The sequence below is a fragment of the Lepeophtheirus salmonis genome, chromosome 1 (genome assembly GCF_016086655.4).
Source record: "Lepeophtheirus salmonis chromosome 1, UVic_Lsal_1.4, whole genome shotgun sequence".
Lineage (NCBI taxonomy): Eukaryota > Metazoa > Arthropoda > Copepoda > Siphonostomatoida > Caligidae > Lepeophtheirus > Lepeophtheirus salmonis.
The window spans coordinates 22,080,640-22,099,350 of NC_052131.2; the positions used below are offsets into that span (position 1 = coordinate 22,080,640).

General features: G+C 31.3%; 1 protein-coding gene and 1 long non-coding RNA gene across 8 annotated transcripts in view; one reads left to right on the top strand and one right to left on the bottom strand.

Moving 5' to 3' along the window:
- The first annotated feature begins 2,167 nt into the window (after positions 1-2,167).
- Positions 2,168-5,318, top strand: LOC121120811 (uncharacterized). The gene is made up of 2 exons (XR_011780621.1): positions 2,168-4,115; positions 5,131-5,318. It is a non-coding gene; the product is annotated as an uncharacterized lncRNA (long non-coding RNA).
- Positions 5,319-10,337: 5,019 nt separating this feature from the next.
- Positions 10,338-18,711, bottom strand: part of LOC121120819 (uncharacterized) — a 79,984-nt gene continuing 71,610 nt past the window's right edge. For all 7 annotated transcript variants that reach the window (XM_071889238.1, XM_040715740.2, XM_071889241.1 and 4 more), the window contains 3 exons: positions 11,573-11,604; positions 11,231-11,504; positions 10,338-11,170 (listed from right to left, as the gene is read on the bottom strand). In XM_071889238.1, coding sequence (XP_071745339.1) covers positions 10,691-11,170; positions 11,231-11,504; positions 11,573-11,604 — 786 coding nt within the window. In that variant the 3' untranslated portion in view covers positions 10,338-10,690. The remainder of the gene's footprint in view (positions 11,171-11,230; positions 11,505-11,572; positions 11,605-18,711) is intronic.

Consider the following 18,711-nt stretch of genomic DNA (forward strand, 5'->3'; position numbering starts at 1 on the left):
ATCAGAACATTAATAAAAGGAAAGAGTAAATGAATTAACTGCATACAAAAATACCTACATACTACATATATTCCTGAAAGGTTCTCAAACATTTTATTATATTTTTTCTTTTGATGGTGCAAAAGTACATTCATGATACTATCAATAATTATATTATCTATAAAAGGGTGGTTTTATTAGGTTTTGGTATGATATATAGAAGACTGTCGTACCGAATGTGGTCCAATGGCCACCTATTGAATATTAAAGTTTTAGATGTACAATGTGAAAATGTTAAAATAAAAAAAAAAACGTTACTAATTTATATTTCACATTGCAACTCTCATGTTAGATGTTATATTAGATAGTATGTTAGAATTAGTATTCTAACATACACCACTAATAGGCATTTTATCATTAACAAATCAATTTATTTTATTTAGCATGAACAATTAAAGACATGCCTAATGGAGATGGAATGTGTTATAAAGGCAGTAGACCCCTACTGCCTTTATCATCTGTGTCTGGTGATCCGGTTTTGACTTATTCAAATGCTAATATGGGGATTCAACAATTTCGATCTTCCTGATAATTTTGGACAAGAAATATACACTCCTTTTTCTAGATTGTGAAAAATTATAATGTTACTTGGACAATCTATTTGAAAACGATGTATGAAGGAGTACATTCAAGATCCGCAGAGGGGGTCGAAGTGGAGAAATACACTAATAAATCTTCGAGTAGATAATGTAGTGGTACTATGAATAAAGTATTAGGGTATCAAGAGTGGCTCTAGGGATAGTTATAAATGTTAATGATGACCTTGTTAGAAGCGTTCTTATCCGACATTTTAATTGTCATATTTGGGCAACCAATATGTAAGGTCTATTCTGTATGTAAAGGCATTCCTTTATTATAAGATAGTTGATGAAGACAACGTTAATAACAGACACAACATAGAATGAAACAAGCACAAAAAACATCGGATTTAGAAACCATAATCAAAATAAGATCCGAAAAATAAGTTACAGTCACAGATTTCACAGATAAATCCAAGATTAAATTTATCTTCAACAAATCAAAGTTCAGACAACGAATAAAGGCTAAGAGTAGATAAACCAAAAGCTGATCAAATGTGAATATTTCAGCGTCACTGTACAATCAATGTAACTTAACTTGCACAAAGTCGTCCTGAATTAGAGAGCATAAAAATATATTATTCACATATTATGGTTTATATTGGAGCATATATTTATACTTTTTTTTACGGATTTAATATTGTCTTTCTATAAACAACTTAACTTTTACAGTTGCCATCAGAAAGTTATTGATGAACCTGGAAACTGTATTATCCTCCGTTAGGCTATACCTAACGTTGCAAAGTCAAAGGGGTGAAGACTAAGTGTAGAAGGAGGCTAGAATTGCTCAAAATTACATTTGCAGCTTTCCTTCAATATTTTTTCTAAATCTAAGAATACTCCCTAAGTTATTGAGATTAAAGTTAATAGGATTTGCATACTTCTATATAAAAATATCACGAGGACAAATATATTGACCCATAAGCCTTTTGTTATTTGGACATTATGAATTAAACTTATCTAGTAGAATAGCCCTGCTATAGTGTTTCTCTACATTGATAAACAGAATAAACCAATCACAAGTAGAGTAGGTGTAATCAATAAGGAAATTACATTGCACAAGCTATATTTTAATTCAATAATAATAATAAAGAAGAAACCTAAATATTATTTTGCAATAAAGTTTCATTTGCAAGAAGGAAAAGAAAAAAAAAGGAGAAAAAAAGAATCCTCATTAATCACAACAACATCTTTATATTTATCACAATTCATGGATTTGATGAGGCACTTTTAAGTCAGAGATCAGAACATTTCCCCTTCCTCCCCCCTCTAAATATATATAAATATTTATTTTGTTGACAAGTAATCATTTTAATGCCCATCTTTGTTGAATTAACAGTCATAATTAATTCAATTACACACTCAAAAATTATAATGTAAACAAAATAAAATATATATATTTACCTTCAAAATTATGTAAATGGTACATTCCAGATATAATTTGATTACCTCAACGTAAAAAATGTGATATGAAAAATTCTGCACAACTGATTATTTATTATTATTATGATTATTTTTTATGTACATCAGAATTAAGAAATTGAAGTTTTAGTCAAAAGAAATCTCTCATAATGACAAGACAGTACTCTAAAGTTTTCGTTTTATTCGTTGTGTTGATTACAACATGGATGGGATCACTGGAGGGACAAGAGGGGCAAGTAAGAAATACCTTTTATCGTACATTACTATTAGAAAATCATGAGTTTTGATTGAGTCACAGATTTTTCTTAGACTTAAAAAACAAAATGTTTAAGAAACCCGGATACCTTTAAAAAAGTGTTCATGAAGTATGGGTCTACTGTTTTTATGTTTTTGTTTAACTCAAGAAAACACTTGAAGTTCTGATGAATTAACAACCTTCTTTTTTAGCGCGTTCAACGCCTGAATATGGAATACTAATCAATGTTAAAATATATCTTCTTTTATGTTGATCTCTCCTTTAATTCAGCTGAAGCGTTGTTTTTCTAGTTATTAATATATATTTTCGTTCGTACAGTTATACGGCACGTTTCTTGAAATAAACAAAGATGTACTGTATTTTCCTTTCAGCTGTTTTACTTAATTTCATAAGTTGACTCATGAATGATTTAAAGTAGCTGAATGTGCGTAATAGGAACTCGAAAAAAAGTCTGACATAGGATTTGGGTTTTTATACTCTTTTATATCAATCAAGGGCTTTCGTTTATAATTCCTGTCATTTCATGCTATCATACTTATTTTGATTAAAGTATTTATTCAATGGACATAACAATTAAAAACTAATATCTCGATAATAATTATCAATTGACAAGAAAGGTCCTTTCAAATTTTTCATTTCCTTTTTGTCAGTCAGGGCTGAGAGGGATATAAATGAAATACTATAGGACTTTAGTATGGGATGGTAAAAAAAAGAAAAAAAAAGTTGTTTGGTAGGTAAGGCTCTATTTTATTTATTATTGTAGTTTGTTCCATGTGAGTCTTTATATAGGCCTCAGACATCATGAAAACATCGCGAATTAACTTTTTTCTTCAGGGAATCAATGTTAAGTTAGAGAAGTCTTCAAGATTTTCTCCCAACTTGAGGCCAGGAGATATGATCCAGACAGTTGAATTTTGCAATGCTTCAAAATGACACATTGTCCTGTAAGAACTTTTGGGCCTCTTTTGAGCTATAAGCTGGACCATATCCTGTTACAAGATCTTTGACCTGTTTTTTTACGGTTTTGAACATTGATATCTTGGAAATATTGAAGCGTGCGACGAATTTGCTTTCAAGTCTCATCTTCCATTAGCTTTCACGAAAGTTACAAGAAAACAATTCATTAAAACACATTATTGCGAGTGTATATTTCATTTGGTACGCCAAATAGAATACAGTTATGAGTACCTTACATTTGGAGGTCACCTGTATGAATTGTATACATCATTCATTCACCATGGAAAGCTTGATAATCAAATTTATTAAAAAAACTACTGTGAGAGGGAAAAATATCTTGTAAGTTTTATATCTACATTTTGTATTTTCCTGTTATCTAATTATATTTATGATTTCTTTATTTTTATATAAGCTATTGATTCTGAATTCTTTCTTATTTTTTTCATTCAACGTCTTTCTCATTTTATGTATTCAGTTAACATAGGAATATCTTTTTTATAGATCGTTATGCCATTATTTAATATGATTATGCACATGGTATGTGCCTAATATGTCAGGGCATGTCTAAAATAGCCTAAAAGCAAATTCACTTCTCAGTCCAATACATTTTCCTTATTAAGTCAATTAATCCCTTCATACGCAGGGGAAATAATGCTTCACTCCCTTCCCATCTCACGTCATATATCTCAAAGGCCTATCACGCCGTTTGGACCAACAATTTCCTCAAAGACGCACTGCACACAACCTCATCCCATGTTAAAATCAAAAACCTTCAATGGTTCGTCCCAAATACAAGTATCAACTGTAAAAACGTGCCAAGGGAGTTGAATAAAGGAGCCATTACGTCTGTATTATGTAGAGGGGTAAGTCTGGAGTCAACTAATATATATGTTCAACACAGAAGCAATGATTGACCTCAAAACCGAGTCAGGATTGCATTTATACTCCTAGACGAATTATTATCGACGATTTCGTTCAACAAATTATTAAAATTATTGGGTGTCTTAACTCATACCACAAATTTTAATACAAAGCCAATAAATGACTTAAATATGCATATGAAAATTGGTATGAAGTAAAAATATAAATTGAAATTTTCTCTCTTTTTCTTGATTTTTGTTCAAGTTTGTTTTTATATTGACACATTACATATTAATAAATTAATATAAATAGGCGGGCTGCAGTCCACTTCTTTGTGAACCCAGGACAATAATGCAGCAACATAATACTAAAAAAAATCGCCATTACAAAATATACATTCTGAGCTTTTGACATTTTTAATTAGTCACTCCTGGAATAGAACGTTTTTACCTGACGTCTTCCTTGTGGAAATCAGTCATCTTAGACCTGGAGTATAAACAGCCAAATTTCATAAAAATATAATTTTTATATAGCAATTCAATTTTTGTTTTCGTTTGTAAAACCATTAGATAAAAACGCCTTATTTGATGGCACTTTTTAACGCATAAAGATGGTCATTTTGGGTGAAAAATGAACAATTAAAGTTTATAAGAATGAAATACTTATTTGTCTATAAAAGTTGATCCTTAATATCTTTAACTATATGCCGGACCTTCATTTATTTCATTCAAATATTCTTTTTTTTTTCTTCAGCTTCCAATATAACATTTTTTAAGGAATTTTTCTGAGCATTATTTGAAACTTGTCAATTTTCTTTTGTAAATATATCAAGACCTATGTCTGTAATATGGTGCCCTTTGCGTAAATTATGTTATATATTACGTCAATGAAAACAATGTATAACAATCCCCTAAATTTGAATGTCAATTCAAAATCCAAGGGAAAGAACCCATATTTATATTAACGCCATCTATGATGCTCTTTCTGTTTCTAAACTGTATATTTATTCATTTATAGAGAGGAGCGGAGGAAAGGATTTGTGTTTGTGTCAAGCTTCCTCATTCCCTTGGAGGGGACTTTCATCATCTTTGTGGGCAATGTGAGGATCCTTGTGCACTCCACTTCAACGCATTTCTACATTAAATCAAATCAATCTTGTTATCATTGTCATTTTATATATTAAATTTTATAAAGAAAAATTATCCATCTCAATGACTTACTTAACCTTCACTGTTTATTTGGGGTGTTTATTCTCCTAGAGCTGAAATATCCTTTTAATTTCTTGATTTATCATAGTCTGTTTGTATTCAACTTTTTTTTGGGATGTAACTTTATTACTTTTTAATTAATTAACAAATTATGGAATTTAATATCGATATTTCAAAGATTTTGTGTATGGGTTCTTATTAGTTCCTACCCCTAATTATCAAAAATCAAACGTAGAGTGGTGGATCATGCATCATTCTTGTTTAATAGTAATTTATTAATTTGTGAACAATCTATGCTCTGCGATAGTGGTTTTCAAATAAGGGTAAAAGTAATTAGAGGCACTACTGGTGGTAATTAATTGATTGTGTGTAAACAATAGATTTTAGAAGGCTTGGAACAAAGATTTGAGGGAGTTTGGATTAACTGGAAAAGATATATACTTTTACCTACAATCAATCAACTATTTTAACGCAGAACTTTGCTTTGTAATGGACACAACGATTTTACAACGTTTTTTAATTTGATAGCAACACATCGTATAAAAAGTTAAAAAAGAGTAAAATCCTTCCAACGAGAAAGTGCGAACGTCTCTATGAATATTCCCGCTTTTTTACCCTTTTTTATTTATTTTTTTTTGTTTAAAGTACAGTGACATTTGGATGATTTAAATATATATAAAATGAGTATGACCCATACATACGTGTTCATACTCGTAAGGAAAAAACATAGATTTTATTTTGAAAATGATTTCGCAAATGATGCCTTGGCAAATCAAGCAATGGAATGCTCGTTAGAGACGGGCGTGGTGCTGCTAAGAACACAGAGGGGCATGTAACTAAGAAGATAAATACACAGGCTCCTCAAAAATTCAAACAGTATTCAAATGAATACCTCCAAGTGTCCTCCATTTTACAAAGTCCTCCATGTCCACAAGCTCTAGTCCTTCCATGGTGTTAGATTGCTCTGTTCGGAGAAGCTGACTAACAGCGAAATGAAGCCAGTGTCATCTCAAGACAGAGCATGAATACCATGTTGGTAGGGAACCTAAGTTTTTGCAGAGAAAATTCTTGGAATTCAGCTTATCTCAATATATAATGTGGAAAATCTCCACAACATCAGTCCTGGAGGCCGCTTATGCGATCTCTTTGTTAATTCGTACTGTTATTTTGAGGAAAATGCAGTTTATTAGCAGTTGTGTAGTTTAATAAAATAAAGAGTGTTGACAGTTTTTGAAGTCTTTTTTTTCTTTAACTAAAAACGGTTTGTGCTGGTTTTTAGGGTACCTGAGGAAAATATAACTGAAAAAAGTTGAGAAACCCTGCCCTACACTTTACAAATTTATGATTATTGTATACATCTAAGATTTTAAACTATGAACTCGCAGGTACCAAATTTAAGGGGCATTTGCTCACTAATGCTTATAGAAATGTTGGATGGCTAAACAGTAAACCCCCAAAGAAGTACTCGCATTAGTATTCAATGGATGATTAAACGGTGTATTGACAATACCTATAGTGTACATTTAACCCTCTATTAAATACATACATATGTACCATGAATTTCTGTCCTCAACTAGAGAGAAAAAACTTGGCACAAAGGTATGGATATTTTTATTTCTGAGTTAATGATCGTTGGCAAATATTTATTTTGATTTCTAATGTCCTAAAGAGTAAGTAATGTCTTTCAATCCTTATATCTGCGTAGTATATACATGAATATATTTAATATTATATCTACATCAATTGTAAAGTACGTCTCAATTCCATTGGAGCTTTTCTCATTTCGATAAGATATAGATAGTCCTTTATCACACAAGTTCCGAATAGGAAATGTGAAATCCTAGGGAAGATCTTCCTGTGGACCCCCTGCCATATAAGATAATATAGGTATGCTCATTAGAGCATAAAGAGGGGAAAGGGAGATAACTCACTCAGTACTTAAACAGCGCCACTTATATATTGTACATAAAAATATAAACATTAGATAAATCTATTCTTACATGCCTTCGTGGTAATATATGTAGGGCAAGCCTATGCTATTGTAGGATCATATAAAGCAGTGGCTTTTAGCTGGCCCAGGATGTATGGGAATTGGAATGCTGTTGGGCGCAATTTTTTTGATGACTTCGTCATATATATTTACTAGTGGTGTCATCAAAAGTATATATCGACTATCTTAAAGATATTTATAAGGATCCAACGTCGAAGAATACAAATGTAATCCAGACTTAATTTTGGAGCAAATAATTCTTACTTGATTTTGTGTTGACGGGCCAAATACTTAGTTTACATACATATTGTTGAAAATAATAACTTGGTGCTGGAAGTGGGGGCGTATTTAAAGGATTGATAAAAGGTACACAAACCATTTAAACCCACATATTAAGGACGTATACCCATAGGCAATTTCTATACATTTTACAAACATTTAGTTCACTTGTAGTGGACATATTTTTCTACGTAAACCACTTTGCCTGTTTTACTTTTTTAAGCGAACAATCAATAATAAGAACCTGTTCACACGGCAACGTTAAAAATTCGATGCTGTATATAGATATATAATTCGGATTCAAAAAGTTTTTGTTTTCAAACAAGCAAGAACTCAACTTATTTCAAATGATCTTTGATGACATTTCTCAATTTGAATCAAATAAATTTTTCTTTTTAGGAAAAGACGTTTCTCATTTTGTGGAGTGCAAGGGGGGTACCACAGCAATTAAGAGAGGGAGATGTGGAGGAACTGCAGCAATCAAGCTCTACTACCGACGTCCCGTATGACGTGTAGCTCATCTGGTAACATTGACATTCAATCTAGTTATTTCCTTCAAATATTAGAATATACCCGCACTCGTACGTCCATAAATAATTTACTCATTCTGAGCACGAAGGAAGAACAAGAGAACATTTGCAGAAATGGTGTCTTATTAAGTATACATATTTATATGTAAGATATTTTCAATGAATATATTTTTGAATTAATGCAAAAAGTGAATTTTCCCATAACAAGAACAAAATAAAGTCAAAAAGTAAGGTATGGTTGGTCCTCTTTCAACCATAAACAAGCATATATTGGCATATCTCTGTTCGCTTATCATGATGATGATATTGAAGACTACAAGAGCAAGATGGACTTTATAAGGCTATTGAACAAGTAAAACATAGATATATGTATGTAATACAATTCAAGGTGAAGAAGAGATCGTTTCCAAGGGCACTACTTTTAATGTTGAGCAAACCAAAGTTTTCATTTTGGATTCCAGTTCCTTTATTTATTTGTAAAAAGAAATACCTATCTGTCCTTCATATAGACAGTGGAAAAGTTTGAGGCTTGACAATATGTAATACATAATAAAAAACAACACATACTGCCTTATTGAGTATCAGTGATTACAATATATTGTATCGCCTAAAGATAATTTGTCAAAGTGATTTTAAATGTTTTAAATAATTTTTTGGTAATATCTGTTTGAAATTATTTTGAATGAACACAAATAGGGATGGAAGCTGACCTAAAGATGAGTTGAATATATTTTTGCATTATAGAGTGACTATGTCACAGTGATAATCTATGGATTCAGCTGGGGGGGGAGGAGTATACAAATGTAGTGATCATATATATGTTGGTAACCTGCAAAAGATTTAGGGACTTATTTATTAATTATGCCTCTTCAATGCTATAAACCAGTTGCGCAAGGAATCATCAAAATTAAGTTAACTATGGGAATATTTTTTTGTTTTGCTAGAGGGATTAAGAGTGTCATGAATTTATCTATAAATAACTATACAATCTTCATAAATTTGCTCTTTTAATTGAATTAAGAAGTAAAATTCTACAGTTGGGATAAAAAATTACATACATCACGAGGAAAAATAATAAATTAACTGTATCTGTGATATCTCAAAAGCAACATCTCGTAGACAAGAAAATCTCCAGAAGCTAAAAGACTGTTTTTATAGCTTTTTACCTAATTTTTCTAAAATTGTTTTTTTACGTTCATCAGGATTCAAGGAATTGTCACATCTTTGTCAATGAGTGACTCAATCTTGTACACATATAATCTCATCTATTTTATTCTTTATCTATGATGAAGACACTTACATACACCAAGTGTTCGGATTGTCTTCGAGACTTAATACTAGGAGTAAAAATACAAAAGTTGCCCCACTTCTAGGCAGTAGCAGTCTGGGTCTCACTTTGACGAGTGGTACATATATTATTTTTGTAGTCCATTTAATACAAAATTTACCGTTCCTAGTCATTTTTCAGTTTTTTATGAAAATAATTTTGATCTTGTTTATATAAAATATTAATTTTAAATATATACAATGGGGGGGGGGGTCCTTTTGTCCCCTACTACCCTTGAAGTATGTTCTCTGCTCACAAAAATTGGGACCTTTAACCAAAGACAAATTTGTACTATCATAAAATGTCTAAAATCTAAAATTAAATATGGTGTGCAAGTTTCTTTTTAGTTGGCAACTTGAACAGTATTATTATTTTTATATAGCTGAATTCTTGAGGAGAGTTAATTTAAGTGTAAAGTAACTACGAGGATGTATGTGCTTATAAAGACGGAGAGCCACGCTGATGATTTGTTTGGGAGTCCGCTAATGCCCTTACTAGATATGGGTAAGTTACTCTCCTCCAAAACATTCTAAAAATTGTCAGGGCTAGTAAGTCTATTTGCTATGTTTTTTTTACCAAAAGTGCTTAGTATTTATTACTCTAACTATATTACTTACCTACAGAAATAGTAAGGATCATGCATGGTTGCAACTAATGTAGCGTGAGATATCAGGATCGTCTCTCAAATCATGGTACATAAGATAAATTGACTTAAATTTCATAATTTCTGTATATAATGTATTTTCATTACATTACGAAAAAGTGGAGATATTATTCAATTACATTCTTGGCACAAATATTAATGACGACGCCAATTACTTCCAAAAAATTAAAAGTTTAGCTAAGTCGCATTCACACCATTGGTTTAATTGAAATGATCAAAGTGTATGTAGGTTGATAAAGTTTTTATTGTATTAGTTCAAGGAGAAGAAATACTGAGTAATGTAAGATAATAATAATTATTTGTTGCATTATGACGGCATAAATAAAGCATACAATTGTATTTATAATATATTTCAATCTCTTTCTATCACAGTTACTATGAAAGAAAATACGACAATACTCGTATGTATGTTGTAGGAACAACAAATTATGTACATTACTTGTTTGGCATCATGGTAGTGAGTCCAAAACAAGATACATAAATATACTTTGATATGTAGCTTACATATACCTAAATATGTAGAGGAGTATATAGACCGTTTAATACTCATAATACAGAAAATAAATCTGTAGTCTCACTCTAAAGTCCATCTGCACTAAGAACCAATTCATGCGACAAATTTTTAAGAGATGTACTCGGAGAGCCGCCTCCTCCTCCCTTCTCAGGATCTTCCTTCCTTTTGACTTGGGATGATACCTCTTCTTGAAGTATGAGATCCGAGTCTGTTATTGAGAACTCGTCAAGAGATTTGCGATTTCCTTTGGAGGAAGAAGAGGTACTGGAGGGGGCTGTTTTGCGTCTTTCAGCGGAGCGGAGTTGAAAGGCTCTAGGGGCCTCTGTTGTTGTTTTTCTACGGGCTGAAGAGCCTTGGCGAGGTTTTTTAGACGTAAGAGGAGCCTCTTCCTCTCCTGTATCATCTTTTTGGCTGGAGGGTTGATAAGATGATCGAACAAAAGAGGGCTGAGCCGTGATGATGGGAGGCAGGGGCGTGGATCGAGATTTGGCAGATTCTTGGAGGGAACTACGAGGAATACTCTCTACGCCTGCTGAAGTTATTAGCTAAAATAATAAGCAATTCAATAAGGTTTCATATGATTAACAGTATGAATACATAAGTACCCTTTTATCCAATAGTTTTTTCTTCTCCAATTCCTTTTTATTAAGAGCCACGCAGCAGCATTTCCCAGCACATGAGTTGAAACAGGATGGAACGGTACAAAAGAGAATGCGAAGTAAAGCAAAGAATATTCCGCACCCCACCAAACTTGGGCCTATTAACTTTAATTCCAGAGTTTGAAAGCCCTTTTCTCCAAGTCCTACAAATGTGATGATGAGTCCAATGGCAATCATCCCAAGGCCCACGTACAGAATGACATTTGCGTTATTATTTGCGCTGAAACAAAAGAAAATAAATCAATAAATTTATTCTGAATATACATCCAATATAATATTTTGACTCACTTGTAAATGCCATCGTCATTCAGCTGTTCCAACTAAAAAAGAAAGTAAAGAAATTAATCATCTATCACAATGGTATCCCCACATAACATCAATAATATATATATATATATTTTGTCAGAATTGGATTTGCCTACTCTTACTTCTTAATAGTTTTTTGAACGTCGATTTGATGGAATTATAAAATAAAGTAAGGTGACCATGTCTTGATTTCCAAAAAAGAAGACAAGTATACAGATCAGTTTCGGCTTTAGGGATTTAATATTTGACATTAATAAAATTTTAGAATACCTAAAATATTAATAAATTAGGGCTCTTGTTTATTTTATATCTTGTTTTGTTTTCTTAATTCGACTTTATTTTAAGTCGAGTTAAAATCCACATAACCGACAAAAAACGAACTGGACAGGATATAAAAAGAGGACGATTGGTCGCCCTAAAATAAGGAGTTATTCAACAGTTGGAGAGAATGAAATTGGTATTTTCTGGACTTATTCTTTTTTGGGAAAAAAGTTGTGAGATGTCATCTTGATTGCTGTGTGTCATAGTACATAAATATAAAATAACTTTAATAAAAGTAATAATGAATATGATGATCGATTAGTCTTAGTTGGCTCCCAAATAAGCAAATATGTAACTATAATATGGATGGAAAACCTAATTCTTGATGACATTTTTTTTTGTTGTTGTTGGCAAGGAGTGCTATTTATATAGACACATACTATAGCAAAAATGTAATACAAGAAAGGAGTGATAAATTATTTTTGGGTCAAGTGCCATTTATACATATTAAGTATGAAGAAACTATGTAAGCTCCAATTAAAAGGTTCATAGATTTTAATAAAGATAAAGGTTGTCATCCCAGATTTTCTCACTAGAGTTAAGCAAAAACTTACTTTATTCCTTGACATTTCACTGTCCACATAAATTTCTCTGACTAAAAGATCTTGAGAAAATAAGAAGAAGAAAAATGAAAATAATAAGAAAAAATGCCCACGTCATTAAAGACGAAATTGTTTTTATTTCATTTTTAAAGCGAGATTATTTTTTTTCACAATTTACATTGATGCGTATTCACGTTTTATGTACAGTAACTCCTCGGTTTACAAGACCCTTCCTTTGCAAGTAACTTCATATCAGTACTTACCCCGCTTTCAAACAAAACAAAGTCTTGAATACGTAGAAAGTTTCCTTCCTTCTCCCGTTTGATCTTAGGACATGACACATATATACTACAAATAACTCAGCTTCCAGTGACTACATAAGTACTTGGATCAAATTTTAGTGAGTCAATTTATAAGTCATTTTTTAACACTGTAGATTACGAGCACTTCTCCCATGTATTTATGTAGGGATGTTACTCGTAATCCAAGGTATGACTGAAAAAGAACATTTAACTTTTTCCATCCTTAACAACAAAACAAAAGCACATTCAAGGCTCCTCATTAAGGAAGTGTATTTAGCAATAAGACGCTGAGTACGTACATACGCTGTTGCTAAGATATACAACATATCTACGGGAATACAGTGGAGAAAATAAGTATTAAATCCCTTGCCGATTTTGTAAGTAGACCCACATATAAAGATTTTATAAGGAATTGAGATTTGTGGCTTTGTTAAACCACTCAAAGACCTAAATTTGCTTCTTCTTGAGCTATTTCTTTGTTAATTTGGCCAATAGGTTTGGATCACTGACACAACCCATTTTCTGTACCTTGCCCTGAGATAAGAATGTTGTCGTCAAATATTTCCAGGATACATGGCCCTGTCTATCCTCCCTTTGATCTGGTAAAGTCGTCATTTCCCCTAAACAAAGAAACACACTCAAAACATAACGTTTCCTCCCCAATGATTGTTGTTGGGGATTATATTCTTGGGTTTATACTCAGCATTTTTCTTCCTTCAAACACTTTTTTTAATCATTTAATATTTCTAACTCTTTGAATAAATCTACCATTAAAATTATAGTCGTTTTGCCCACTTTGTCAGTGGGCAAACTTATTCATTTAAACATTTATTTTCTTTACTGTAAGTAGTGTATGATATCAATAAGCAAAATATTTACTCCATTTTGAACCACAATACTTTAAATATTCAGTTCTTTTAAACCACATTCTTATCCTTTTTTTATCTTTATATATCTAAAAAAACCAATCATTTGAATCAATTTATGTAAAGCATAGAAATAAACTTTTTTATATTAAATACAAAATATAAAAATACCAACGAAAATTAGAATTGCGGTAAAAAAAATGTCATATTTGATACTCAACAGAAGGTGTTGTATTCATATATTTTAAAGTCATATTCAATCAATTTTAAATGGTTAAGAAACTGCAGATAAAAAAGGAAAAGATATCACTACTACTACTACAGTTAACAAAGGTTGACAGGTGCACCCCAAGTCATTTGCATGTGAATATGTACAATGTAATATATCCTTATCTGATAACTAACTATAAATACATTCTACGCATCAAGGCCACATGATTTGTGGATTAAAGCTTTCTAAAAATAATTTGAGTTGATTTGCCACTCCTCTTTTTTGTACATTAAACAAAGCCTTCTTATTTTCAAAATAATCGATGAAAGCATGATTGGGACCTGGGGCAAAGATAAATATTCCGGCCTTTTTCTTACTTTTCTTTTTTAGAAAATCAAATGTGGGGCTTTTTTTTTCTAATTACCTTCTTTTTTTTTAATTTACTTTTTAATGATCCTTTAATTGTTCAGATAGAGTTACACTGTTAAGTATAAGTAAACATTATAATAGTACAACTACTTTATTTGCCCCTAGAAATTGCCTTTGAAGTCCATAACCATTAATTATATTTCCTTTGTGTCCATATTTCATTCATTGGTTGTTTTTTTTTTAATTAATATCTCTTTTTACAAAGGAAAGTGTCAGAATCATTCTACCATTTTTATGGTCTTTTAAAAAATATTTTTTCTTGTTGTATCTAAAAAAACCCCTGGACTGAATTCCTAAACTGTCTTTTTTTCTACCTTTTACGAATTCTATATTCAGTGGAAAGGGATGGGGTTGGAGGGGTCTTTGAACAAATTTCTGCTGTATTTAAGAAAAATATATCTTCTGTCTATTTCTACACTGAAAATAAACAAAAACGGAAAAGGAAAAAAAAGTATGTTTAGGAATTGAGTCATAGGATCGGTCCAACCCTAATTGACATTTGCCTGGGTCATTAATGGTAATTGATTATTGCTTCTTCTTTTACATGATAATAAATCTACCAACGTAGGTTATTTTTTCTAAGATTAAGAGGATGGGATTAAGCTATTACATCAATGAAAGTAGAAGGTGCTCAAACTAAAGTAAAAAAAAAAAAATAATAAATGACCCATAATTGTGAGTGAGCGATTATGTTAATGCTGACTTTCTCTTCTTTTTTAACTCTCTCTCTCTCTCAATGCATGTAAGTATACATACAATAGACCAAAAGTGAAAGGCAATCATTATATGTATATAAATAACTAAGTAGAACATCAATAGACTGTCAATTAGGGATGTATCGAATGTTTGCACCCACAGATTATCTGCAATTTAGAAATATCATAGTGTTAACAAATCCCTATCTCTATACCAGTGGTTCCAAGCCAATGGGTCACTACACCAACTCGGTCGCCTGAAATTTTTTTTTAGTATGCTACTGAATGTCCTTGTGTTGCATTCTCGTGTTGATATCAATATTCTCTCATTATAAAAGTTGACTAAACTAAAATTTAATCTGTAAGATTTTAGATTGCCCCTGATGTTTTGAGAGACATGTATTAGGCAGGAAAGAAGCAAGCCCATCCTTTTTACTGACACTTTTTGATTTTCGCAATTACAACTTTTTACATTTAAAATATAACAAATTGTTGTGTTAATAAAATTATTATCATTCAATTATTAAAAATTTGTAAATTAGATTTAAGTCAAATTTAATATATAGCCTACAACTAGTTAGCTCCAAAACGGCAAAGAAGGAGAGTCCTTGGGGTTACTTGCCATAACTTGGGAAATATCATCAAGGGATCAAGCACCATTGTTCTATACCCTATCAAAAAAAAAATCACCAAACTCCTAAAACCACCTGATGAGTCATATATATATAGAGACAACAAAGGATTTTGATTGGCAATTCGGCATAGTAAGGCTGAAGTCGTTTAAAGTATTAAGTCTGTTGCCAATGAAACAGATATTACATAGGGTATAAAGCTGTATATTATTTCAAATTCAGTAGAAGTTAAAAGGTTACCATATTATTAGCCTCATCGTATTCAATTAGAGTTGAAAATATCATTTTACAACTGGCATTGCGATTATTATATCAATGAAGTTCTTAACCTGTTAATGTAAGAACAAAACCAAATCCAACGTCATATTCCCTTTGTATCAGTCAATATTTGGTACATCTCACCCCTCTTTGTACTCCTGCTTCTATGGTTGTAACCAATATTTGCATTCATAGGCGTAGAAGTTAAAAAATTTTAAGGGGAAAACTTAATTTTTGCGAATACTAATAAGTATTTTTTTTATAGTTTATTTGATGGCATTTCATTGAATCACGTTTTTTATATAATGCATTTCTTTAATCACCTTTTTTTATTCGTGCAAAACATTCTTTTTGAAATATTAAATATGGCTAATTGATAGCACAAATATCGTTTAGTTTGCCTTTCTTCATCCTATGTGAAACCTATTCAATTTTACGAATGACCCACACCTTTTATTAAAATTGATATCCACATGACTCCCTTTTCCGCTATTTGATACATTACTAGTGTGTATACATTATATAAGTACCTAAATTGGTACATCCATTCTTCATAGTATCCATACTCCTGTCCACTAATTAAACCTCATTGACTACAATAACAAGAAAAAAAAACTCTAAATATTTCAAGATGATTTATTTTAGCTCTTTTAACGGAACCAAAATTATTTTATAGCTTAAGCTTACATACATATAAATGAATATATATTCAGATTGAAAAGGGAGTACACCTCCTTAGTACTCTTTCCCTTACAAACAACGAATGACAGACAGACACATATACTTTTGTCACTGATGAATTTAATGCAAGTTTGTGGATTCGTATTTTCTAATACGTGGATAATCCAGGTCGAGTGACAAAGGATCAGTAGGATGAATGCAAGGATTGTTCTGCCTCCTTTTTACTCTCTCCCTCCCTTTCTTCTTGACTTTTATAATCTCATGGATCCCTAATTTGGTTAGTATCCCCATATTCAAACTGAAGATGGGAATGTGGGTAGTTTTTTTAGTGCTAATTTGGATGAAAATACAGTTCAACCTAGTCTAACAGCCACCTGTTTGAAGCGTATCACTGCACTAAGCTACCACATCCAGTTTTCAAATTTAGAATCGTTACAAAATGGAAACATGGATTCACAGGACAGTTATAACTAGGTAAGGGCTCACTTAATCCGTTTGTCTTGCCTGAACGCTTAATATAGGTATATATGTATGATTGTTCTGGATGCCCATATACATACATTAATTGTACAAACCGAGTAAATATAAAAAAATCCTCATTTGAAACAAAACATATACATATGTAAGATATATGATGATCTAATAACGTGTTGTTTTTTTTAGTTTTTTCTTTAGTTTTTTCTTATACATGGATTGAGAGGGGGGAGGGGAGCTCTTCAGGCCCTTGATTTATAGTTTGTCTTTGAACTTACATATAAAAAAAAGCAGATATAAAAAGTATATTTCTTTTTCTCTATGGCCTTTCTTTTATTTTAAGCCGGAAATATTACTCTTTTATCAAAATGATATAATAAATACAAAATATATAAAATGAAATAAAAAATATATGAGAAAAATCCCTTTTAGAAAAAAAAATAAGGGGATAAAATATTTTGTGAAAGACTAAAATAAATTGGAAAAAAACTAATTTAATCAATGACAGAAAAGGAACTAACTTCCTTTATACACTTCTATTACTTCATATATGTATAGTTATTAGATATACATATATAAGAGAGAGAGACACAAAGTGTATAAATGTATTATTTTGAGAGAGAAGGGCCCCAATAGTTTAGAATCCAATGTTTTAACGAAAAAATAAATTACAAAATCACTAGGTAAAAATGAATTTGCTATGTCACGAGGAAAATAATAATCTATAATATTACGCATTCAATTATTTATTCCAATCAAATTTAAATAATATTTTCAAATTTTGGGAGAAGGAGTCTATCTTTTCGCAGCAGCCTTGGAACTATTTCCTGGGAAAGGGTTTTACTTATAAAAAAGTGAGATCACATTGATTTCAAAAAAATAAAATTCCTAAAAAATCTTTATTTTACTTCATAAGGTACCTTCTCCCATCTCCAGTTCCGATTTCCTCCTATTCATTATTCTTCAGAATTGTTTGTAACATAACCAAATACTGTTGAGCCTCGCAACGTGGGATTAAGTCTGGAAAACCCTGGGTTGTTTCCGATTATTGTCTGTCACTAAATACGACACAATATAATGGGTACAATACATTAAAAGAAGACCAACACTAAAAAAATGTAAGTAATACTGATCAAATTGCTTTCACACCAGTAAAGAATAGAGTCAAATCTCGTGCCAATATTCTGAGCGTAGGATGTATGACATTTATTTCGACGTTTCCCAACTGTAGATTGGAAATTAGTCTCCTCTGGATTTTTACAATTGAAGACAGAATCTGATATCCTAGGAGTTGTTACTGCAAAGACTTGAGCATGAATATATTTTCGAAACATTATATAGTTGAAGTTGTATTATTTTTTTTTAAATGTAACATATTCACTATTTGATTTTGAGTAAATTTCCAATTGCTTCTTTTTTATCTTTTTCAAAGTCCTATTCCAAATTTAGTATTTATACTAAGGACAAGGGATCTCAGCAGGTATTGTTGGATACAAAACAATGAAATATCACCATAATACGCAAAATTTGTATCTTATTATTTAACTTCAAACAATAATTGTAATATTTTTGTGAGATTTTGTTAGCATAAAAGTTAATTAATAATAATAGAATGAAGGAAATGACCAATAGTGGGGAATTCAATAAATACAACATGAATTAGCTTTACTAAATTTCCTTTCAGTAGCACTACTGTCCCTGAATATAAAC